Source organism: Abramis brama (assembly GCF_963993115.1).
Source record: "Abramis brama genome assembly, chromosome: 15".
Classification (NCBI taxonomy): domain Eukaryota; kingdom Metazoa; phylum Chordata; class Actinopteri; order Cypriniformes; family Leuciscidae; genus Abramis; species Abramis brama.
In genome coordinates this window covers 22,212,375-22,231,158 of record NC_139977.1, presented here as the reverse complement: position 1 = coordinate 22,231,158, position 18,784 = coordinate 22,212,375, and the positions used below count along the sequence as shown (strand labels likewise).

The window sequence follows — 18,784 nt, the reverse complement described above, 5'->3', positions numbered from 1 at the left end:
ATAGCTTTATTTCATTTTATTTAGGCTATTACATGCATCTTGTCCCATAGTATGTTAATGGTTAACTGATAGCACAAAGGTGAAAGAAGTCACTGAAAATCATCAATAAGCAATTAAATGCTCATTAACTGTCAGTTGCAGTCTTTTCACAGCAGTCCTGAAGTGTTAATACAACCCCTCCTTAGCTTTTTCTATCTCTATTTCCCTCTCACATTAAATCCTTCTTGTTTCATCTCCTCTTTTACATTCAGTTGTTCCACAGGACCTCACAATCTTGCATTACTCTCCTCAAATTCACAGCCAACGCCCAGCTTCTGCAGTACTGCAGTCTCTCCTTTTCCAAAAGTCTCACCCCTCCTCTTGATCACTCTCTAGTTATCTGCAGTGAGGAGGAGGGAGAGGAGGAGAGAGGCCGTGAGGAAGAGCACACCTCGCGACTCATGCTGCTGCAAGGATCAGTTCATCACAATTCATTGCACCGACAGTCACTCAGGCACTTAGAGGCTTGTACATTTACACGGGAGCGTAATTCATAACCCACTGCACGCTCTCTCTAGCGCCGCTTGCATGACTGTCCTCCCTCAGGCCTCTCATTAATCCGAGCTCTATATCCCACTGCCCTCTCACAGGAGAAGAGGCATGGTTCTCGGATCTTTATACTGGGAAAAAAAATGTTTGACCTAAGCTGGCCTATCACATCACAACAGTGTTGCCCAATGTAACTAACTCGCATGAAACATTAAACAAGGCTAAACTGCCACTTGCTGCAAAAAAATATATCTTTTGAATAATTCTACCCTTTGATGGTTCAAGAAGAATGGCTTGAATTCATTGATTTATTGAAGCATAAACTTGCATAAAACATTAAACGAGGCTGAATTGCATCTTGCTGCAAATGTTTTTTATTTTATAATATAAATATGATTTATTTATAATATAAAATGAATATTATAATCTTCATATACTATTAACATATCTTATTATATTACAAAAACATAAAAAAAAATCACATAGAAACAGTGTCATTTTAGTATTGTTTATATAGTATTTATTAATAATTTTAATTGCAATGTGCTGCATTTACATATTTAGTGTTTTCATTTCATTATTTTTTACTTGATTATCTTATATTTACATTTATTTGTTTACTTTGATGACCTTTTTTGTACTCTTAAAGTGGCCTAGGATAAATGTGCTAATTTTTTACTTTTCGTGCGACTATTTATTTATTTATTTATTTATTTAATTTTATTTTTTTGCAATTGTGGTTGAAAATGTTGTTGTGCTTTCTGCTAAAGTTGGAAAATGTTCAATAAATATAGATTTTGGTAACGCTTTAGATTACAGCCCGGAAAGTACTGAGTAATTAAATCGATTTTAAAGTGTAACTTTCGTTGATTATAGTGTACCTATAAAGTACTTACATGTAAGTATAAGGGAACAATATGTAATAGTTTGGAGAATAAAGGGGTAACAACCAGGAGAATTAACAAATTATTTATACTGTAAGTATTATAGAACTAAGGGGTACTTATTCCACTATTATGATACAACAATCTTACATTTGGGAGCAATTTAACAAGAACATACACTGCGTACCTTTTTGTAATAATTTGTATTTTTTTAAATTACAGGGTACATCTAAAGAATGCATCTATAAAATCTATGAATTTATTCAGTAATCTTTTTAACAAAAGTGCACTGAAATATGTATTGTTTCATGTAGTGGTGCTTGTTACCCTCTTGTTCCATGTAGTTACAGGGTAAGTACAATAAAAATACATACACGCAATCTTATATCACTGATTTGGAAACCTTTATTTGAAAAACAACTTAATTCAAAACAGATTTACAACACTTCTTTTTCATTTAAAAGTGCTCTTTTTAATCAACAATTCTTTTCAAATGCTTAAGTCTTTACAGAAAGTAGCACGTTTTGTCCCCACTTTGCTTCTTCCTTTTGTTCCTCTTCTTCTTTTTATTTCTTTCCACTGATGAATCTGAAGAAGAAATCATGTCTCTTGGTATTCTGTATTATGTATTAAAAGAAAATGCCATACACCCAGAAATACTTCCTCACCATTTTCTCATCTTTCACCCTCATGCCATCCAAGTTGTATGACTGTCCTTCCTCAGATTAACACAAATGAAGGTTTTTAGAAAAATAAAAAATATATCTCTGGGAATACATATAATGCAAGCTCATGTGTTCCTAAAAGTTGGAGCATCAAACAGCACATACTGCAATAACTGTAGTAATCCATACAACCCCAATGGATGGATCAATGTCTTCTGAAGTGAAACGATAGGTGTTTGTAAGAAAAATTACAATATTTTAAACTTTAGACTGTCGCTTTAGACTAACTATAATAAGTTGTTTTTCAAATAAAGGTTTCTGAGTCAGTGATATTAGATTGTGTGTATTTTCATTGTACTTACCCTGCAACTACATGGAACAAGAGGGTAACAAACACCACTTTAATTTACGGCCCGCAATGTCACACTTACCCTGTAACTACACGAAACAAGAGGGTAACAAGCACCACTTACCCTGCAACTACATGGAACAAGAGTATATTTCCCAGTATTTAAAATAAATTGCAATAGTTATAGCTTTACTTGCCTTGAAGCATGTAAGCCCAAACTTAAACATCTGCACCTTTGCTATAAAAATAAAGTATGTATTGGTACACCATTATTTCAAAAAGGTACCTAAATTGCTCCCAAATGTAAGATTGTTGTATCATAAGTACCCCTTAGTTCTATAATAGCCTACTAGTATACATATCTTTTAATTATCCTGGTTTTTACCCCTTTATTCCTCAAACTTTACATATTGTTCCCTTATACTTACATGAAAATACTATATAGGTACACTATAATTACCAAAAGTTACACTGTAAATTCGTCTTAATTACGCAGTACTTTCCGGGCTGTAATCTAAAGCGTTACCGTTATTTTTAAAAACCACAGTGTTTCGGGGTAGCCTAATGCATTATAGCCTAAGTAACGCGAATTACGTAAACGGATTTTTTTTTTCTTTTTTTTTTCAAGTAACTAGTGAAGTAATGCATTACTTTTAAAAGTACAACTAAATATCTGATTTACTTTTTCAAATAAGTAATGCAGGTAACTTTGTTTCCCCGTTTAGGCTACTGACTGTCACGTCTCCTGTCGCCATGTTGAGAGAAACCTGGTGTGAGGTGTAGAGGTGTATGCGCTGATGATTGTGTAAACATCATGGTTATTTTAGTTCTAGACAAAATGCGAGCATGTATTTACTAATCTCACAGAAACAGATTAAGTATTTCTCAAAATTATTAAAAACCGGCAATAATTAAATGCCATAAGACATACTTCATGCATTTAATCTCACTTTATTAACCAATGACTTTGTTGCTGACATTCGATAATCCAGTTCAACCATACTAATAAGCAAAAATTACTTTAACTTGTGAAAGTGTTTAATTTTTTTCTTGTGGAAGTAAAAGTGGTGAATTTTCTTCCTCTGTAATCCAGAATGGCAGCACAGCTGAAGAGTTTGAGCTGCGCCCTCTACTGTACAGGCGTGAATTTACATTTTTTTTATTAATTAAATTTTTTGGGGTGAAGGGGCCTTTACATTTGCCAAAAATATAACTGTTTTATTACAAATCAAACAAGTCAGCCCAGCCCAATTGAGAAAAAGTAACGCAAAAGTAACATACCACATTACTTTCCATAATAAGTAACTAAGTAGCGCAATTAGTTACTTTTTTACGCATTACTTTTAAAGCAACACTAAGGAACATTTTTTACCTTAAAATAATGTTTCCAAAATCGTATCAGTGGCTCATCAAGTCGTAACAGGGTGAAAGGCACTTCTGGATTCGCTTTGCAGCCCTATATCTGCTATAACCACACTATGCAAGTTTGCCAAACCGGGTCGCGTTTCTGTAGTTCGAATGAGACATAGGAAAACTACAAATTTGACTTGCTTTACGTCAAGCGTTACAATAGTCATTATTTAGTTTTTCTTCGATTCTGATGTCGCAATACATCATACTTTCATGAAATCATGCAACATACTCTACCTTGTCTGTGGACATTGTTCGTTCCAAAGCCGGTGCTAACAGCGAGTGTGCGTGCGACAGTAGCTGCGGGCGACAGCGGTAATGGTCAATTCCGCTTCCAACCTGTAGGGGGACCGAAGAGGAAAAGTTCCTTAGTGTTGCTTTAAAAGTAACTTTCCCCAACACTGACAACAACAACACCGTATAGAACTGTCCATCTAAATCACTAAATAAAACTCTCTTGTCTGCACACAAATATGTCAGTTTTGTGACAAATATGTATTTTTTATTTGTTTATTTTATTTTTACAATTTTTCTTTTTTATGATTATAGGCTATATTATAAGTTAGAATCCTGGGCAATTGCACTTAAACTGTCACAAAAATGACACATGTGATTGTGTTTATTTTGTGATTTTTGTCATTTTTTTCCATGTTGTTTTGACAGGTGGCATAAGTTCACCGTCCTCGGATGCACTACCTCTATGGAAAGTAACTTTCAGATTGTTTCAGATTGGGCCTAAATTGAATCAGCAAAATAAAGAGCTATCATTGGAATGGAAAAATGCTCAAGATATTTCAGATGTGATTAGAATGGATTGTGCAATTCTTAGAAACTCCTACCTGATAAAGACGCATACATTCGATTATAGAAGGTTTCTCTGGAAATATATTGAGGTTTCCTATTTAAGAACAGGAGCATGCAAGAAAAATGCTTGGGCAAGTAAGAAGAACAAGGTACAGTGAGGATATGAGCAAGCAGAAAGTAATGCAACGTCACCATCATTCAGATGTCCAATGTATAGTGAAATACTATATTTATAGTAGAGAAAAAAAAAGAGATTTTATGAGCTCAGCATATGAAAGGCTTAATAACAAATGGATCAATATATTGTTGTCGCACTGAACAAGACTGTGCAAGGCTAACAAATCTGCTGTAATGTAATGCTGGGTACAAGTTGACCAGTCGCAGCATTAACATCATCCTGAAGTGCTCTGGAGTTGTTCTCGAGGGGCGTCGTAATTTAACCTGCATGTGAGCTTCAGCAGATTTCCGAGCAGGATACAAGAGAATCGGTTCGATACTGCGGAGTGAGAGGCTGGGTATAGGCCTATACGTTACCTCTGTGCAGGTAAAGGTCAGCAAAAACATAAGCATCTTAATGGGAACGACATGAAATTCTCCAATGTGAAGGCTTACCTGCGCCACTGACAGACCGTTGAAACCCACCATCTCTCACCCTGAGAACAAACGCACTGCATTAAGGAGTGGAGACAGTTGTCTGACTGATGAAGCAGTACACTTGAGTGCAGTATTCATTTCACACACAGAGGGAAAAATGATGGCATTATTCCTCTTGACAGGAAATATGGCTGTAATATTGAGTTTTTGACTGTGGCTACACATTTCATAAAGGTTTGCTGAATTCTTGCCCAGTGCTTTGTGCCAAATAAACGCTTTGACTGATGCAGTGGCTGCCGCATATAGTCTCATTTTCCAAAAGAATAGCCAACTTATGACAATGGGCAGTTTCATCATGAGATAAATGAACAATTAGCCTACCTCTTAGCACATTTTTGTACTTATTTGTACCGTTAAAGCTGTCTTGATTATTATTTATTTCTCAAATAAAGGCCTATTATCAATAGAATACATGTTAATGATGATCTAATGCTGGAATGCTCTGATAAAATGCTCTAAAATGTTAACAAATTACTGTCATGTTATATTTGTATTGTATTTATTTTTATATAAAGGAGTAGTATAGGCTACTACTGGAAAATACAATTGGAAATGAAGTGTCATGTTGAAGTCTTCAATATATAAAACATAAACAGGCGTTCTGACAATATGCCATATTAGGATGTATTCTAGATTGCATGGATTGAAGGGATTAGGGTTTGAAGCTTTGTTAAGCCTTATCCTATCACACCACATGAACAGTGCAGCACATTTTGACGAGATATTATTTTATGTGCTACCTACACTTTTTCAACGCATTTCACACTACTACATCTGGCATATTCTTTTGTATATATATATAAAAAAACATGCTACCTATGTTTTGGACAGGTCTGACTGAAAAAATGACAAGTTTCAGCACAAGTTTCTTATCATTCGGCATTTAGTCCTGTGCTGCCATCTAGCAGGGAAAGAAGGGGAAACATTTCAATAGGTCTTTTATGATGATTTTTTTTAAATGACTAAATCTTAAATGTATCCCCTATACATTTATGTTTATTGTTATTCAATAAATAGTTCAGCCATTTTATATAGACTATTCATACATTTGAAAATTACATATTATATATTTATTTGTTATTTTGAAGATTTTTATTTTTCAAGAATCCTAGTCTAAAGACAGTGCTCTGGTAGCTCTAAAACATTTTTATTTTATTTCAAAGGCAATTATAGCCTACATTTTCATGTATAAAGATTCAATTTATGCTGTGAAAAATTAATATCATATATGTGTAAAAAATATTTAGTTCCTCTTGGCTTTTATAGTAGCCTACTGTATTGTTAGATGTATTTTTTATTTAAATCAAATTCATTTTATTTATTTTTTTGTTAGTTTAATCTTATTTGTATTATTTATTTATTGTTTTACACACTTTTCTCTAAACTTTAAACTATAAATGTACTCTAAATTGTTGTATTAGAGTTTTCAAAGAAAGCTTAAACCCAGTCCCAGACTAAAATGCATGTTTGAGCTGTTTTAACTGATAGCAAATTACACTGGCATATCTTAAAATATGTCGGTCATTGTTTTGTCTTAAGATGCACACCAATAATGTTTTTTTTTTTTTTTTTTTCAAGGCATGTTTATAAAAGCTAATTGTCCTAATTGAACTAAGGCCTAATCCTGGCTTAGTGAACCACTTTTATTATCTTTTATTATTTAATTAACTCTATTGTTGTCCGTTTTATTATGTCCTGTATAATAAAGTTAATTCAATTTTAATCCTAAACTTTTTAAAAGGTTTAAGTTTAATCAACGGCTTTTAGGAGAAATTTTGTCATTAAAACTCATTTGAAATGGACTTTACACTCAACAATACATTTAAAATCAACTAGATTGGACAACTTGTTATTTATATCCAGTCTCTATTTGGAATGTTATTCCCCTCCATATTTTACCGATAGCCTTGTTTGTAACTTTGATATCAACAAAATACCTGTGAAACTTTCTGCATTTCATCATCATGCTTTTCTTGGAGTTTAATTTTCAAAAAAAAAACAACTTTTCACCTTTCAAACACTTAATCTGGAACAATAAAGATGTTTTTTTTTTTACTAATGGGGAATTTTGGCTAAATATAATATTCCCATACCAGCAAGTGAATTTGCAACTGTGTTTGGCACCATTTCTTCTGGCATATTTAGTTTGAACAAAACAGATTAGATTACCTGCAACTCCCTCCCCTCTCACAAAAACACTCCCTTGAAGGACAAATAGGTTTCTCCTTTCATTGTAATAATTATAACAGATCAATAAGAGCACTTTTCCAAAAAGACACTGTTTCACAACCATATTTAATTGCATTTTGGAGTGATGTTGACTGAAATTTTTTTTTTTTGACTTTTGTCCAATTGCTATCTCTTAACAAACAAGGTCAAAGAAGTTCTCCTCCACAGAATATACCCTGCTAAACTTTATTCAAGCTTTAAAAAGAGATGAAAGCTGTAGCTTTTTGCAAGCAGGATGTTCTACACTGTAAAAAATGATTTTATGTCAAAGTAAATAAAACAGGAAAAATCATGTATCTTTTGCTAAGAATAATTTTGTAAAAATGAAAACTTTAGTATATTAAGTAAATCCTAATTATATACTAATTTTTTACTTGTAAATATTAGACATCCAACAGACAAGTGAAATTGACTTCTGACTCTCTGGCATATTTACATGCATTAATTAAGTACTTGAAGCAAATTTAAAAAAATCAAGTAAAATTTAGTCCTTGAAGAAAGGAATCTGCGCATGCGCAGAAAGAAGAAAACACGCGATGATTGAGGGATTTCGAATCTCCACTCCAACGGCTCTCGACAGGTAAGCAACAGTAAAAAACTGCATTATATTACGGATTTATAATGATTTTTTGATTAATTCAACGATTGTCTTGTCATCACTTCATGCTATACATTTGAAAAGTTTAGTGTTCTTAAGTTTAGAGACGTGCTCCAGAAAAAAGTTAAGGGAGAGGCAGAGGCAGAAAGCACCCTGTTTATTTTCTTTATTTTACAAAAGCACAATGTTTTATTTCGATTGAAAGTGGAAAAAGTAGACATTTAACAGTTTATTTTTTCATATTTCTTAAGTCTGTAATCTTTATGACCAAAAATGACGGAGTATAAGTCTAATTTGCTGCTACGCGCGGGCGCTTTTGCCGACTCAAGAGGGTTAATGACGAGTTAACTTTGTAGACGTTAGCCATATTTTTTTTTCAGTTTTAAACTTTACGTTTTACACGATTTATCAGTAATTACGCCTAAAAACCATGAATATGTCACTTAAATCATGATCTTTTTGTTTAATATTTATTTTGTGTGCAATTTTCTTTATAGATGACAAATATTGGCCACGAATTAACAATAGGCCTAAGTGAGAAGGTTCTCGTTCCCTCATCGTGCACAGTATAATTCATTTCCTCATTCATTTGCTAAATCGTGCATACTATCTATTAAATGGTCCCTGCTTTTACTAAATCGTAACCACGTTGTAAATGACAATAATTCGTACTCCCAAATTCCTAATTCGTAGCCTTGATATCTGCTGTGTGTCACATGTTAGCATTAATGTGTGTAAATTGACTATGAGAGTAAGGTCATGCAGGATGTTTTTAATGATTTGGTTTAAATGAAATGAATAATGTGAATGCAAATTAATTAACTTTTAATTTAAAAGTATTAGCTGTTTACTGATTATTGTTTTTTTCTCTCTCTCTTTTCTTAATTTCAGGATATTTCTCAAATGCATTCAGCCCTTTGTGCCTCCGTTGCTGTAAACCGGTTGAGAGGGACAAAGAGAGAGACCGAACACACTGAATTGTTATTATTGTCATTATAGGTTTCTGTATATGCTTATTTCTTAATAAATTACTCTTAACTGCACATTGTCACAGTATTATTTTGTCACATTATAAGAGTAACATTTAATTGAATTTAAAATAATTACCAGCACTGCATAAAACAAGTAAAATGTATTTAAAATATCAAGTGGTTTTACTTAATTATATTAATTATATCAGATTTGTAAGTAAAAATTACTCAATATAATTTAACAGGCCAAGTTATATGTACTTATTCACTTTGTGAATTTTACTCGGCTTAGTTAAGTAGATTTACTTAATTTCCATCATTGTGAAATTTACTTGAAAAAAATTTGTGCAAAAACTTGCCTTATAAAAATTGAGTAAATTCTACTTATTGTTTTTCTCAGTGTAGCAGAAGGGTATGTTTCATAGTATTTAAAAGTGAAGTGAAGCATTATACTGAGTCAATATTGCCCTCAAAAAACATGTGCACTCTTATAGGCCGAATATTGCTCATACCTCCCCCTAGCAGTTGGAATTTTGTATTGTAGCCTAATTGTATTGTTTGTTTTGATTTCTGATCAATAAAAAATATTTATAAATTGGTAATATTTTTTATTAATTTTTTTTATTTTTTTTATGTTATCATTATTTTTGTATACATTTTTTTGTTGTTGAAAATAGTACGGTATTATTTATTATTGTTTTTTAATGTGAGCCACTGGGCGGCGCTACCGCTTTATCAAAGCGCTCGTTGCTACAGATGACGTTCCACGAAGAAGCAAAAACGGATTTGTTCTCCCAGAATGCCTTTCACTTCCTCTTCCCTTCTGCGGCCTGAGAACGTAAGTGCCCATACGAATCCCACTGCAGCGATGTTCAAAATAATCCCTTTATATCAACACCATCAAAGACTTTTGCGTTCAAATATCACATCGACGTTTTTACTTATGTTGTAATTAGCATTCTCAGAGAATATGACTTGTCGCCGAAGATAAAATCATAATGTTTTGTTATGTGAAAGATGATCGCCCGTGTTCTGCCATTTTCTAGTCTCGGACAGGGACTCTTGTCTTTATATGAATGTAGCCGCATGTGCTTTAGAGCTTACGAATGGAAAATATGATTGGATTGTAAACTCATTACATATTAATTGTAGCCAGACATAGCAATTTCTGTATATGAATCGATGTATATATCATGCGGTGGCCACACTATTAGTGCTAGTATCCGTGTGTTTTATTTTTGTGGCCTGTCATTAACAGTTGTTTTGTTTGTTTGTCGAGTTTGGTATCTGGTTTTCGCCTGTTCTTCTAACCGTCTGGTGTGATTCGTTCTCTCCGTAGATCTCTGAAAATGGTCCGCTACTCTCTCGACCCAGAGAACCCGACTAAATGTGAGTTGGTAGCTACTTTGTAGTCTAATGGCTGTGCAATATTGAACATGGAGTAATTGCTTTTGTATTTTCCAGCATGCAAGTCGAGGGGCTCAAACCTTCGTGTTCACTTCAAGGTAAGACTTCATGCCACAATATGAGTGATTCAAGACACTGTCATTCATTGATGCTTCTGGAGCTGATAATGTCTGTGTGGACACACTTAAAGTACTGCTCACAGGTTATATTTTTAGCAACCTTAATAGGAGCATTTTCCCCATCCCAAATTTTTTGCATTAATAACTTTTTTTATTGCTTTGAGTTCAAATAACTATGTGGGTACAAATGTTGGTTAATTGGCATTTATAAAAATTAATATTTTAAGCTAATTGCAAAATCAAAAATGTTTAATTGAGGCAATGGCTGCATCTGAAATCGCATCTGGGTTATTTTGGCATACTTGTAGGCTGCATCTGAAATCGCATACTTCCCTACTATATATTAGGTGAAAAAAGTATGTCCAAATTCATAGTACTTCTAAAAAAGTAGGTAGAAAGTACCCGGATGTCCTACTTTTGCCAAGATCCTGAAGTGTGCATATGATGGACAGTTTACTATATCCCATGAGGCCACAGGAGAGGATTTATGAATGGCAGTGAAGTGACAACTGACGCTGGTAGCTTGCATTATAATGACAGCATGGCGAATGCAGTATGTCTGGATTACATTCATACTATATAGAACATACTTTTTTAGTGGTGAAGTAATTACTTATTCAAAATAATACCTACTCAAGAGTGTGGTTTCGGACACAGCCTTACTCTTTGAGTACTGTGAATTTGGATGTACTATTGTCACATGCTGTTTTTTCGCCTACCATATTTAGGTGTGAAATAAGTGATTTCAGATGCAGCCAGTGCTTTATTTCTTTTGCTGTGACTTAAGTTTCCTTTGTGATATCGGTGCATTCTATTAATGCAAATAGCTACTTCATGATCATTAATGGTGTTTCTTAATTTAAACGCAAGGTTAGAATGACCTATCATTAAATCTTGGCACTCGCACACAAAAATGAATGGGATTCTTACCTGTCAGTACTTATCAATTGCACTCCATGCCTGAATAGAATAGCAAATGCACTGTGGCTGCGATGATGACTACTTAGGACACCTTTTTATTAATCATGAAAAGAATCAAGTATATTCTGAGTAGCCACATTTGTAGTTTGTTAAAGTGCTGATGGGCTGATTTACTTGAAGTGGACTTTTATTAATCGATGTCTTGCTGTTCCCCCCTCAGAACACCCGTGAGACCGCCCAGGCCATCAAAGGCATGCACATACGCAAGGCTAACAAGTACCTGAAGGATGTGATGGTGAAGCACCAGTGCGTTCCTTTCCGGCGTTACAATGGCGGTGTTGGCCGTTGTGCTCAGGTGAGGTTTTGTCCCATTCATTTAAAGCTGCCATTCAAAACTATTCCATCCATGTTGCAATGATGACCATCTTAGGACACCTTTGGAGTTCACTATGAAAATTCAACTTATTCTGAGCAACATGTACAATAACGTTCAAAAGTTTGGGTTCTGTGAAAGTGTTACAAAAGTGTCTTATGCTTCAGGTTGCATTTTAGTCAAATTGGTAATATTGTGAAATATTACAACTTAAAAATAATTATTTCTATATATATATTTTGATGTTGATGCTCATACATTTAATGTTAAAAATGGATGTGACGCTAAATTTGTGGAAACGATATTTTTTTCTTTAAATAGAAAGTAAAAAAAAAAATGCTTTTCAGAAATATTAATCTTTTTTTTTATTATAAAACCTTTACTGTCACTTTTGGTATGGTCACTGTTCACTTTCACAAATTGAATACATCCTTACTGAATAAGTATTAATTTCTTTGAAAATCTTACTGACCCCAAACTTTAGAACAGTATTGTAGCTCAGTGCGTTTCAGTTTAAGATAACGTTTAAGCTTACAGGTGTTGTCGTTATTTTCTGTTTTTTAGGCCAAGCAGCATAACTGGACTCAGGGACGTTGGCCCAAGAAAAGCGCAGAGTTCCTGCTCCACATGCTGAAGAATGCAGAAAGCAACGCTGAACTCAAGGTAGGACCTTATGTACAATTACACTAATACATTTTCAATTCAACTTAGAATTGGGCAGCATTTTGGCTTCAGTTTGTGACTGTAATTTGGCTTGTATGAATGCAGCTTTACCGCTATTAGGGTGTTGGCTTTATTTCATCCCACATTGTGATTCTTGTAGGGTTTGGATGTGGATTCTCTGGTGATTGAGCACATCCAGGTGAACAAGGCCCCAAAGATGCGTAGGCGTACTTACCGTGCCCATGGACGCATCAACCCCTACATGAGCTCCCCGTGCCACATCGAAATGATCCTCACTGAGAAGGAGCAGATCGTTCCCAAACCAGAGGAGGAGGTGTCTCAGAAGAAAAAGGTATGATTGTTAATGTTCTTCTGACGTAAAGTAGTTCACTTGGCTGTAATGATGACCACTTAGGACACCTTTGGATTAATGATGAAAAGAATGTACTTTTCTGAGCAGCCATCGTGCATTAAATGGAGTTGTGTGGAGTTTCTTGTTGAATGCACATTAACTAATATTTGTTTTCTCATTGCAGATTTCTCAGAAGAAACTGAAGAAGCAGAAGCTTATGGCTCGGGAGTAAATGTAAATAAAGTCCAACGTTCGTACTACACATTGACTCTGCTCCTTTTCTTGTATATTCAGTTTTTTATTTTACTTTAAGGCATGATGCTAATGTCATTTTAAAAGGGGAAACAATTGTCTAAGCAGTGTCAAACTGTTCAAATGGTCCACTAGTGCCAAACAGAAATATGTCAGTACTAAGCAAAACTTGGGTTATTTGACAGGCAGAACACTAGAATTTAGTCAAATATTGTGTAATAAACAGTGCATTAAACAGACTTCATTCAATTTAAATCATTCTTCAATGTGTATTGATGTGTGTACTTTTATCTTGTGAATCAAGATCTTTGAGTGTCCTTTGCCAAAAAGATGTATTTTAGTGATTGGCTTGGTTGTTGGTTAAGAACCAGTGTTTGATATGAACCTTGATGGTTTAACTAGATAGTTAACATCCTTAAATAGTTCAATTTAATATTTGTTTGGTTGTCAGTCATTTTTAAATACTTGTCTAATCAGATGTTGACACATTATGCAGTCAGCGAAATATACAACCAGAATATGCATAGATATATTTTATATAACAAAACATATTGACTAAGTATTTATAGTTAATTAAAATGAGTCTTGCCTCATTTATAAACCGTTTTGTGTTATTGGCACGACCTCCGTGCGCTGTAATACCAGAGGACATAACGCTAGGTTCAACATTAGAGGGCGCTGTAGCATCGCAAATCTGTCCGTGTGAACAAAATAAAGGTGGTAAGAGCTTTCTCTTGAGGAGGGACTCAGTTTAGGTCATGTAGGCTGTATATGGAGGTAATACAGAGGAATTAAAAAAAAAAATTCTGGATTTAATTTTAAAACGTGTGAATTCCTCATCTTGGGATATTTGCTATTTCTGAGTTTATTATTCCTCAAAAAGCACAATTTAATAGAATTATATAGTACTAATACGCGTTAGTATATAAATATTTGTAACTCAGTTTTATTTGTAACAGTAAATCTATGAATCTCATTTGTGTAGATTTTATGCAACATGCAAATCAGGTAATTTTTAATGCAACAGGAGGGTTGCATTAGTCGCCACATCCCAGTATGCTATTCCACTCTTTGACCACTAGATGCTGCAACACTGCAGTTTACATTAGGTTATAAACCTTAGATGGAGTGAGATAGAGAAAAGGATACATCATGACACACAAAAAAATGTTTCCCTTTGGTTGTTTTGCTTAACTTAGGCTATTTAAATAATATTCTGTAACAAGTCAGCCTCTGTATCTTTAATGGACTACTGATATTTTGTTAACTAGATTAATACAGCATGTGGCTTATATGCACAGAGATCTACAGAACCTTTAAGACTGCAGCTGTGAGTTTCTAATATTTCACTTATATTCAGTTGGCGCTTAGTTAATTCAGAAGAAAACAAATAATACAATAATATTTGCTAATAATAACAACTCCAATATCAATTTGAAGAAAAAAAGTGGCGGAAGGTTTTGATGAGAAGGTGGGAAATACATGTAAGCCTACCGGGTGGAGCTCAAAGTTGTAGTAGGCAAGTTTATTTATATAGCACATTTCATACACTAGGCTATGGCAATTCAAAGTGCTTTACACAGAAAGGAATTAAAATCATCACAAAATAAATGCAAGGAAAATGAAAACAGTTATAAAAGGAATTAAAAGAGATAAATGATACAGTTATAAAATGAATTAGGCGTAAGGAGTAAAAATATGATCCATATATAAACTTCTCATCTGGCAAAACACCGGTGTATCTTAGTAAAATGATAGTGTTTATTCAAGCTTCATCCTTCTGTGATTGTGTTGTGATTTATCGGAGTGTTTAAGCGCTGCATGTCCACAGAGACTTTTAAGCTCATAAGATATCCCACCGCCTCACATGACCGGCACGCATGCAGATGTCCCTTTATTTAAGAAATAGATCTCAAATTGACTACATTGATTTTGTCCCCTTTTTGTATTTAATAGTGGGTCGGATGGCAGCTCTTTTAATGTGCAAATGAGAACCAATGAGGACATACTCCTAAATTCAGTTCAGACAGAGGAACTCAGCTGACACGGAGCGCGTCACCGCCGGGCTCAGCCAATCACGTCCCACCGAGCCCCTCTACTTTCCCAGGCACGCTCTCAAAGTTTTGACTTTTTGCAGCAAAAGACAGCAGGTTGATGAAAATGTTTTATTATCTTCCAGATCTTCATGTGAACTACCCAGAAAGACTCTCTTTTTATTTATAGATTTCAAAACACTCTATCTTTTAAAGGACGGCTCTCTGTTGTAGGCTATCATGCCATATTTGCAAGCTCTGAAAGAAGGGAATGGATTTTGCCACCAGAGGAGATGGGTTTGAAGCTTCAGTACATCTGATTGGGATTTTTTTAGAGAAATTACTTTTTGTCTGAAGGCTTGAGATTGTGAGGTAGCCTAGCCGGGTTTTGTTTTTCTTTTCGGTAGGCTATTCTACGTTTGTGTTCACGTTTTTCTCCGGTCTCCACCGTCTTGCTTCTTGCGCAATATTTAGTTAAAGTTGTAGTTTCTTGGTTATGTTAGCGGTGGGGCAAATGGACGGGTCTCGCCAGAGCGCTTTCCTACTCAATACCCCACCTTTGGCTGCTTTACACAGTATGACCGAAATGAAGACACCCCTTTACCCAGCCTACCCGTTATCTTCCACTGGACCAGCATCCTCCACTTCACCGACAGCTACCTCTCCGAATCCAGGTGGTATCCCCGTGTCGTCCCCGGGGATCAAAACATCCAGTGGACTTTCAGCCCTCGGATCACACCATCAGTCCGCGGTCGCCACCCCTCACGGAATAAACGACATCCTCAGTCGCCCGTCGATGGTCACCGGAATGGCAGCGGCAGCGGCGGCATCTTCTCCCGCTGGGATCTTGTCCGGACTGCCCCGTTTCAGCAGCCTGAGTCCCCCGCCGCCTCCAGGGCTGTATTTCAGCCCCAGCGCCGTGGCGGTGGCTCGCTATCCGAAACCACTGACAGACCTGCCAGGCAGAACCCCGATATTCTGGCCTGGAGTCATGCAGAGCCCGCACTGGAGAGACGCCAGATTTGCATGTTCACCACGTAAGTGCGCGATTCATTCGCGATTAACTTTCTTGAAAAGCTGTTAGCGGTTGATTTGGCTACTCATCCAAAATATTACTTGATAACAATAAGCACAAACATAGGGTGTAATAATAACAATAGCTGATTTTTTATTTTGCCCTCCTACAGATCAAAACTCAGTGCTGCTGGACAAAGATGGAAAAAGGAAACACACTCGACCGACGTTTTCCGGGCAGCAAATTTTTGCTCTGGAAAAAACATTCGAGCAAACGAAATATTTAGCAGGACCCGAGAGAGCGCGGTTGGCCTACTCTTTAGGAATGACAGAGAGCCAAGTCAAGGTAAGACAGTCCTAATAGTTTAGTTTATGTATGAGAGGGGAACACCTTGACTGGCTTGATTATTCATTAATTCAATAGCTATTAAAAAAGAGAATTCAATGTGGGATCGGCCTAATAAATGTGTTTATTCATACCTTCCTACATCTGTTAATTTATAACTTTTATGCATAGGTCTACATCAATTTATTTCTCTAATGTAGGCCTCAAAAATGAAAAAATATTTTTATATAGGCTATATTAAAGTTATTCAGTCATGGAGTTATCGTAAAACAAATAATTTTGTATAAGATTGCAATGTGCACCACTGCAATTTTTTGTTGTTGCAATCATTGCTTTAATACAATTCAATTTAATACCTCAGAAAACTGGTCGAATTTTATACCCGTTGATAGGCTATTTGATTGAATATCTTAGCCTATTTATTTTCCGATTGGAATATTCACTTGAAGTGAAATTAGGAGGTTAGGATACAGATAGGCTATTTAAAGAGCTCTGTTCAAGTTAAATAGATAAATCAGCATTTTCATGCAGGAAATATCTGTTTAATTTGTTTGACACTGAAAAATGTTTTTGGACGACATGCTAGGCTATATAATTTCCACTTGGTATGCTGATTTTTTTGCTGAAGATAAATCATAATTTCTGTGTGGATTAAAATGCGTTTGTATCTCTTTTTTTAATTGTAAAGGTGTGGTTTCAAAACCGAAGAACAAAATGGAGAAAACGGCACGCGGCTGAAATGGCCACGGCGAAGAAAAAACAAGATTCAGAGACCGAAAGGCTGAAAGGGGCCTCGGAAAATGAAGACGACGACGACGACTACAACAAACCTTTAGACCCAAACTCGGACGATGAAAAAATAACGCAGTTACTGAAAAAACACAAACCAAACTCAGCTCTTATTATTCACACATCGGAAAACGAGAGCTCGTAAAGCGGAAGCGGGAGATGGGTTGTCAAATTCATCAAGAAGTGTCAAAAATAATACTGTAGGCTACTGTTTTTCACCAAGTTTGAGCTCTGGTTTGAGAGGAAGGATGCAAATCAGAGGAATATGCACTATTGGTGGAGCTGAACGTGCATCAGTGTCTGCAATAGACACGTTTCAACGTAAAGACAACGGTACATTTTTTGTAAATTAACAGCGTGAGTTGTATCGCATAGGAATTATATTACTGTGAATATTTATGTGTAAAATATTTTGAATAGTAAACATGGCAGAATTCGTTCACTTCGCCTCAGTTTAATTTTTGGTTTAGGCTTTGTGATTTGCATTTTCATATCATTAATTTGTATAGGTGCTTATCACCCTGAGTTATTTTTATTTTTATTTTTTTTTGGTCTATGGGTATAAGTTGCCTCAGCCCTTTTGTTCCTTAAAAAATAATCAACCATGGAAATATAGAATAATTTTCAGAGTTGACCACTGATGGTTAAAGACATAAGCGACAGACTGAAATGAGGCTCAGCCAAAAAAGGCCATAACAAGTGTAAATATAAACAAACACCTAACCATATATTTGTAATATAATGCTAGTGTTCGTCTCCCAATGTTAGAATGTTTCTTTAATTTTTTTCATGATTAATTTATGATATTTTAAGTTTGTAACAGTGTTTGAATCCTGCAAAATGCGCCTTGCAGGTTGTGTATTGCACTTTTATTTAATAAAATGTTAAACATATGGGATATTTTTTCTTTCTGTTATTATCAAATCGAATATAAATATTTTGTGAATAAACTACAACGAAGTTTTCAAGCATTAATAAATATGCTGGCCGATTCTTGATTAATTATTGAATCTTCGCTTCTGCAAGAAGTTGTCTCACTTTTAGTGAGTTATTGACGTGGCAACTCTTATTAAAATGTATTTTATATATAGTCCTATAAATATTTTGTATTATTATTCGTTATTCGACACAATATCAACACGGTGATCTGTTTCATTTCAGTAATTGAATAAACATGTTCTGTTATTGCTCTGTGTGAACACATTTAATTGTTTTAAAGACAATTACTCCTAGCTCTTATTTACTAGATTTTCGATGTATTTTCGTTGATTGAGAAATGTCTTTGAAAAAAAGGACATAACTGGAGGGAAAATGAAAGTAATAAAGCGTTTGGTCTTCAGCTGATCGCGTCACAGCTTCAATATGTCAGCTGATTCGCGCGATTAGATCACCATGTTCTTTGGAAATTGAAAACCACTCAACC

General features: G+C 35.1%; 2 protein-coding genes across 2 annotated transcripts; both read left to right on the top strand.

The window, feature by feature from the left end:
• Positions 1-9,891: 9,891 nt before the first annotated feature.
• Positions 9,892-13,189, top strand: rpl17 (ribosomal protein L17). The gene is made up of 7 exons (XM_084137576.1): positions 9,892-9,930; positions 10,432-10,481; positions 10,557-10,597; positions 11,760-11,894; positions 12,477-12,575; positions 12,736-12,927; positions 13,112-13,189. Exons 2-7 carry the CDS (start codon positions 10,442-10,444, stop codon positions 13,157-13,159), a joined length of 555 nt encoding a protein of 184 aa, XP_083993702.1. The 5' UTR covers positions 9,892-9,930; positions 10,432-10,441; the 3' UTR covers positions 13,160-13,189.
• A 1,935-nt stretch (positions 13,190-15,124) lies between these two features.
• nkx6.1 (NK6 homeobox 1) lies at positions 15,125-18,494 on the top strand. Its single transcript, XM_084136786.1, has 3 exons — positions 15,125-16,249; positions 16,400-16,572; positions 17,261-18,494. Exons 1-3 carry the CDS (start codon positions 15,709-15,711, stop codon positions 17,504-17,506), a joined length of 960 nt encoding a protein of 319 aa, XP_083992912.1. The 5' UTR covers positions 15,125-15,708; the 3' UTR covers positions 17,507-18,494.
• Positions 18,495-18,784: the final 290 nt, after the last annotated feature.

Bases quoted from the DNA above. Each gene is read 5' to 3' on its own strand.
- rpl17 (XM_084137576.1), top strand. From the start codon at position 10,442: ATGGTCCGCTACTCTCTCGACCCAGAGAACCCGACTAAAT. The intron at 11,895-12,476 runs GTGAGGTTTTGT...TCTGTTTTTTAG, and splicing joins GTGTTGGCCGTTGTGCTCAG to GCCAAGCAGCATAACTGGAC. The intron at 12,576-12,735 runs GTAGGACCTTAT...TGATTCTTGTAG, and splicing joins AAAGCAACGCTGAACTCAAG to GGTTTGGATGTGGATTCTCT.
- nkx6.1 (XM_084136786.1), top strand. From the start codon at position 15,709: ATGTTAGCGGTGGGGCAAATGGACGGGTCTCGCCAGAGCGCTTTCCTA. The intron at 16,250-16,399 runs GTAAGTGCGCGA...GCCCTCCTACAG, and splicing joins CAGATTTGCATGTTCACCAC to ATCAAAACTCAGTGCTGCTG. The intron at 16,573-17,260 runs GTAAGACAGTCC...TTAATTGTAAAG, and splicing joins TGACAGAGAGCCAAGTCAAG to GTGTGGTTTCAAAACCGAAG.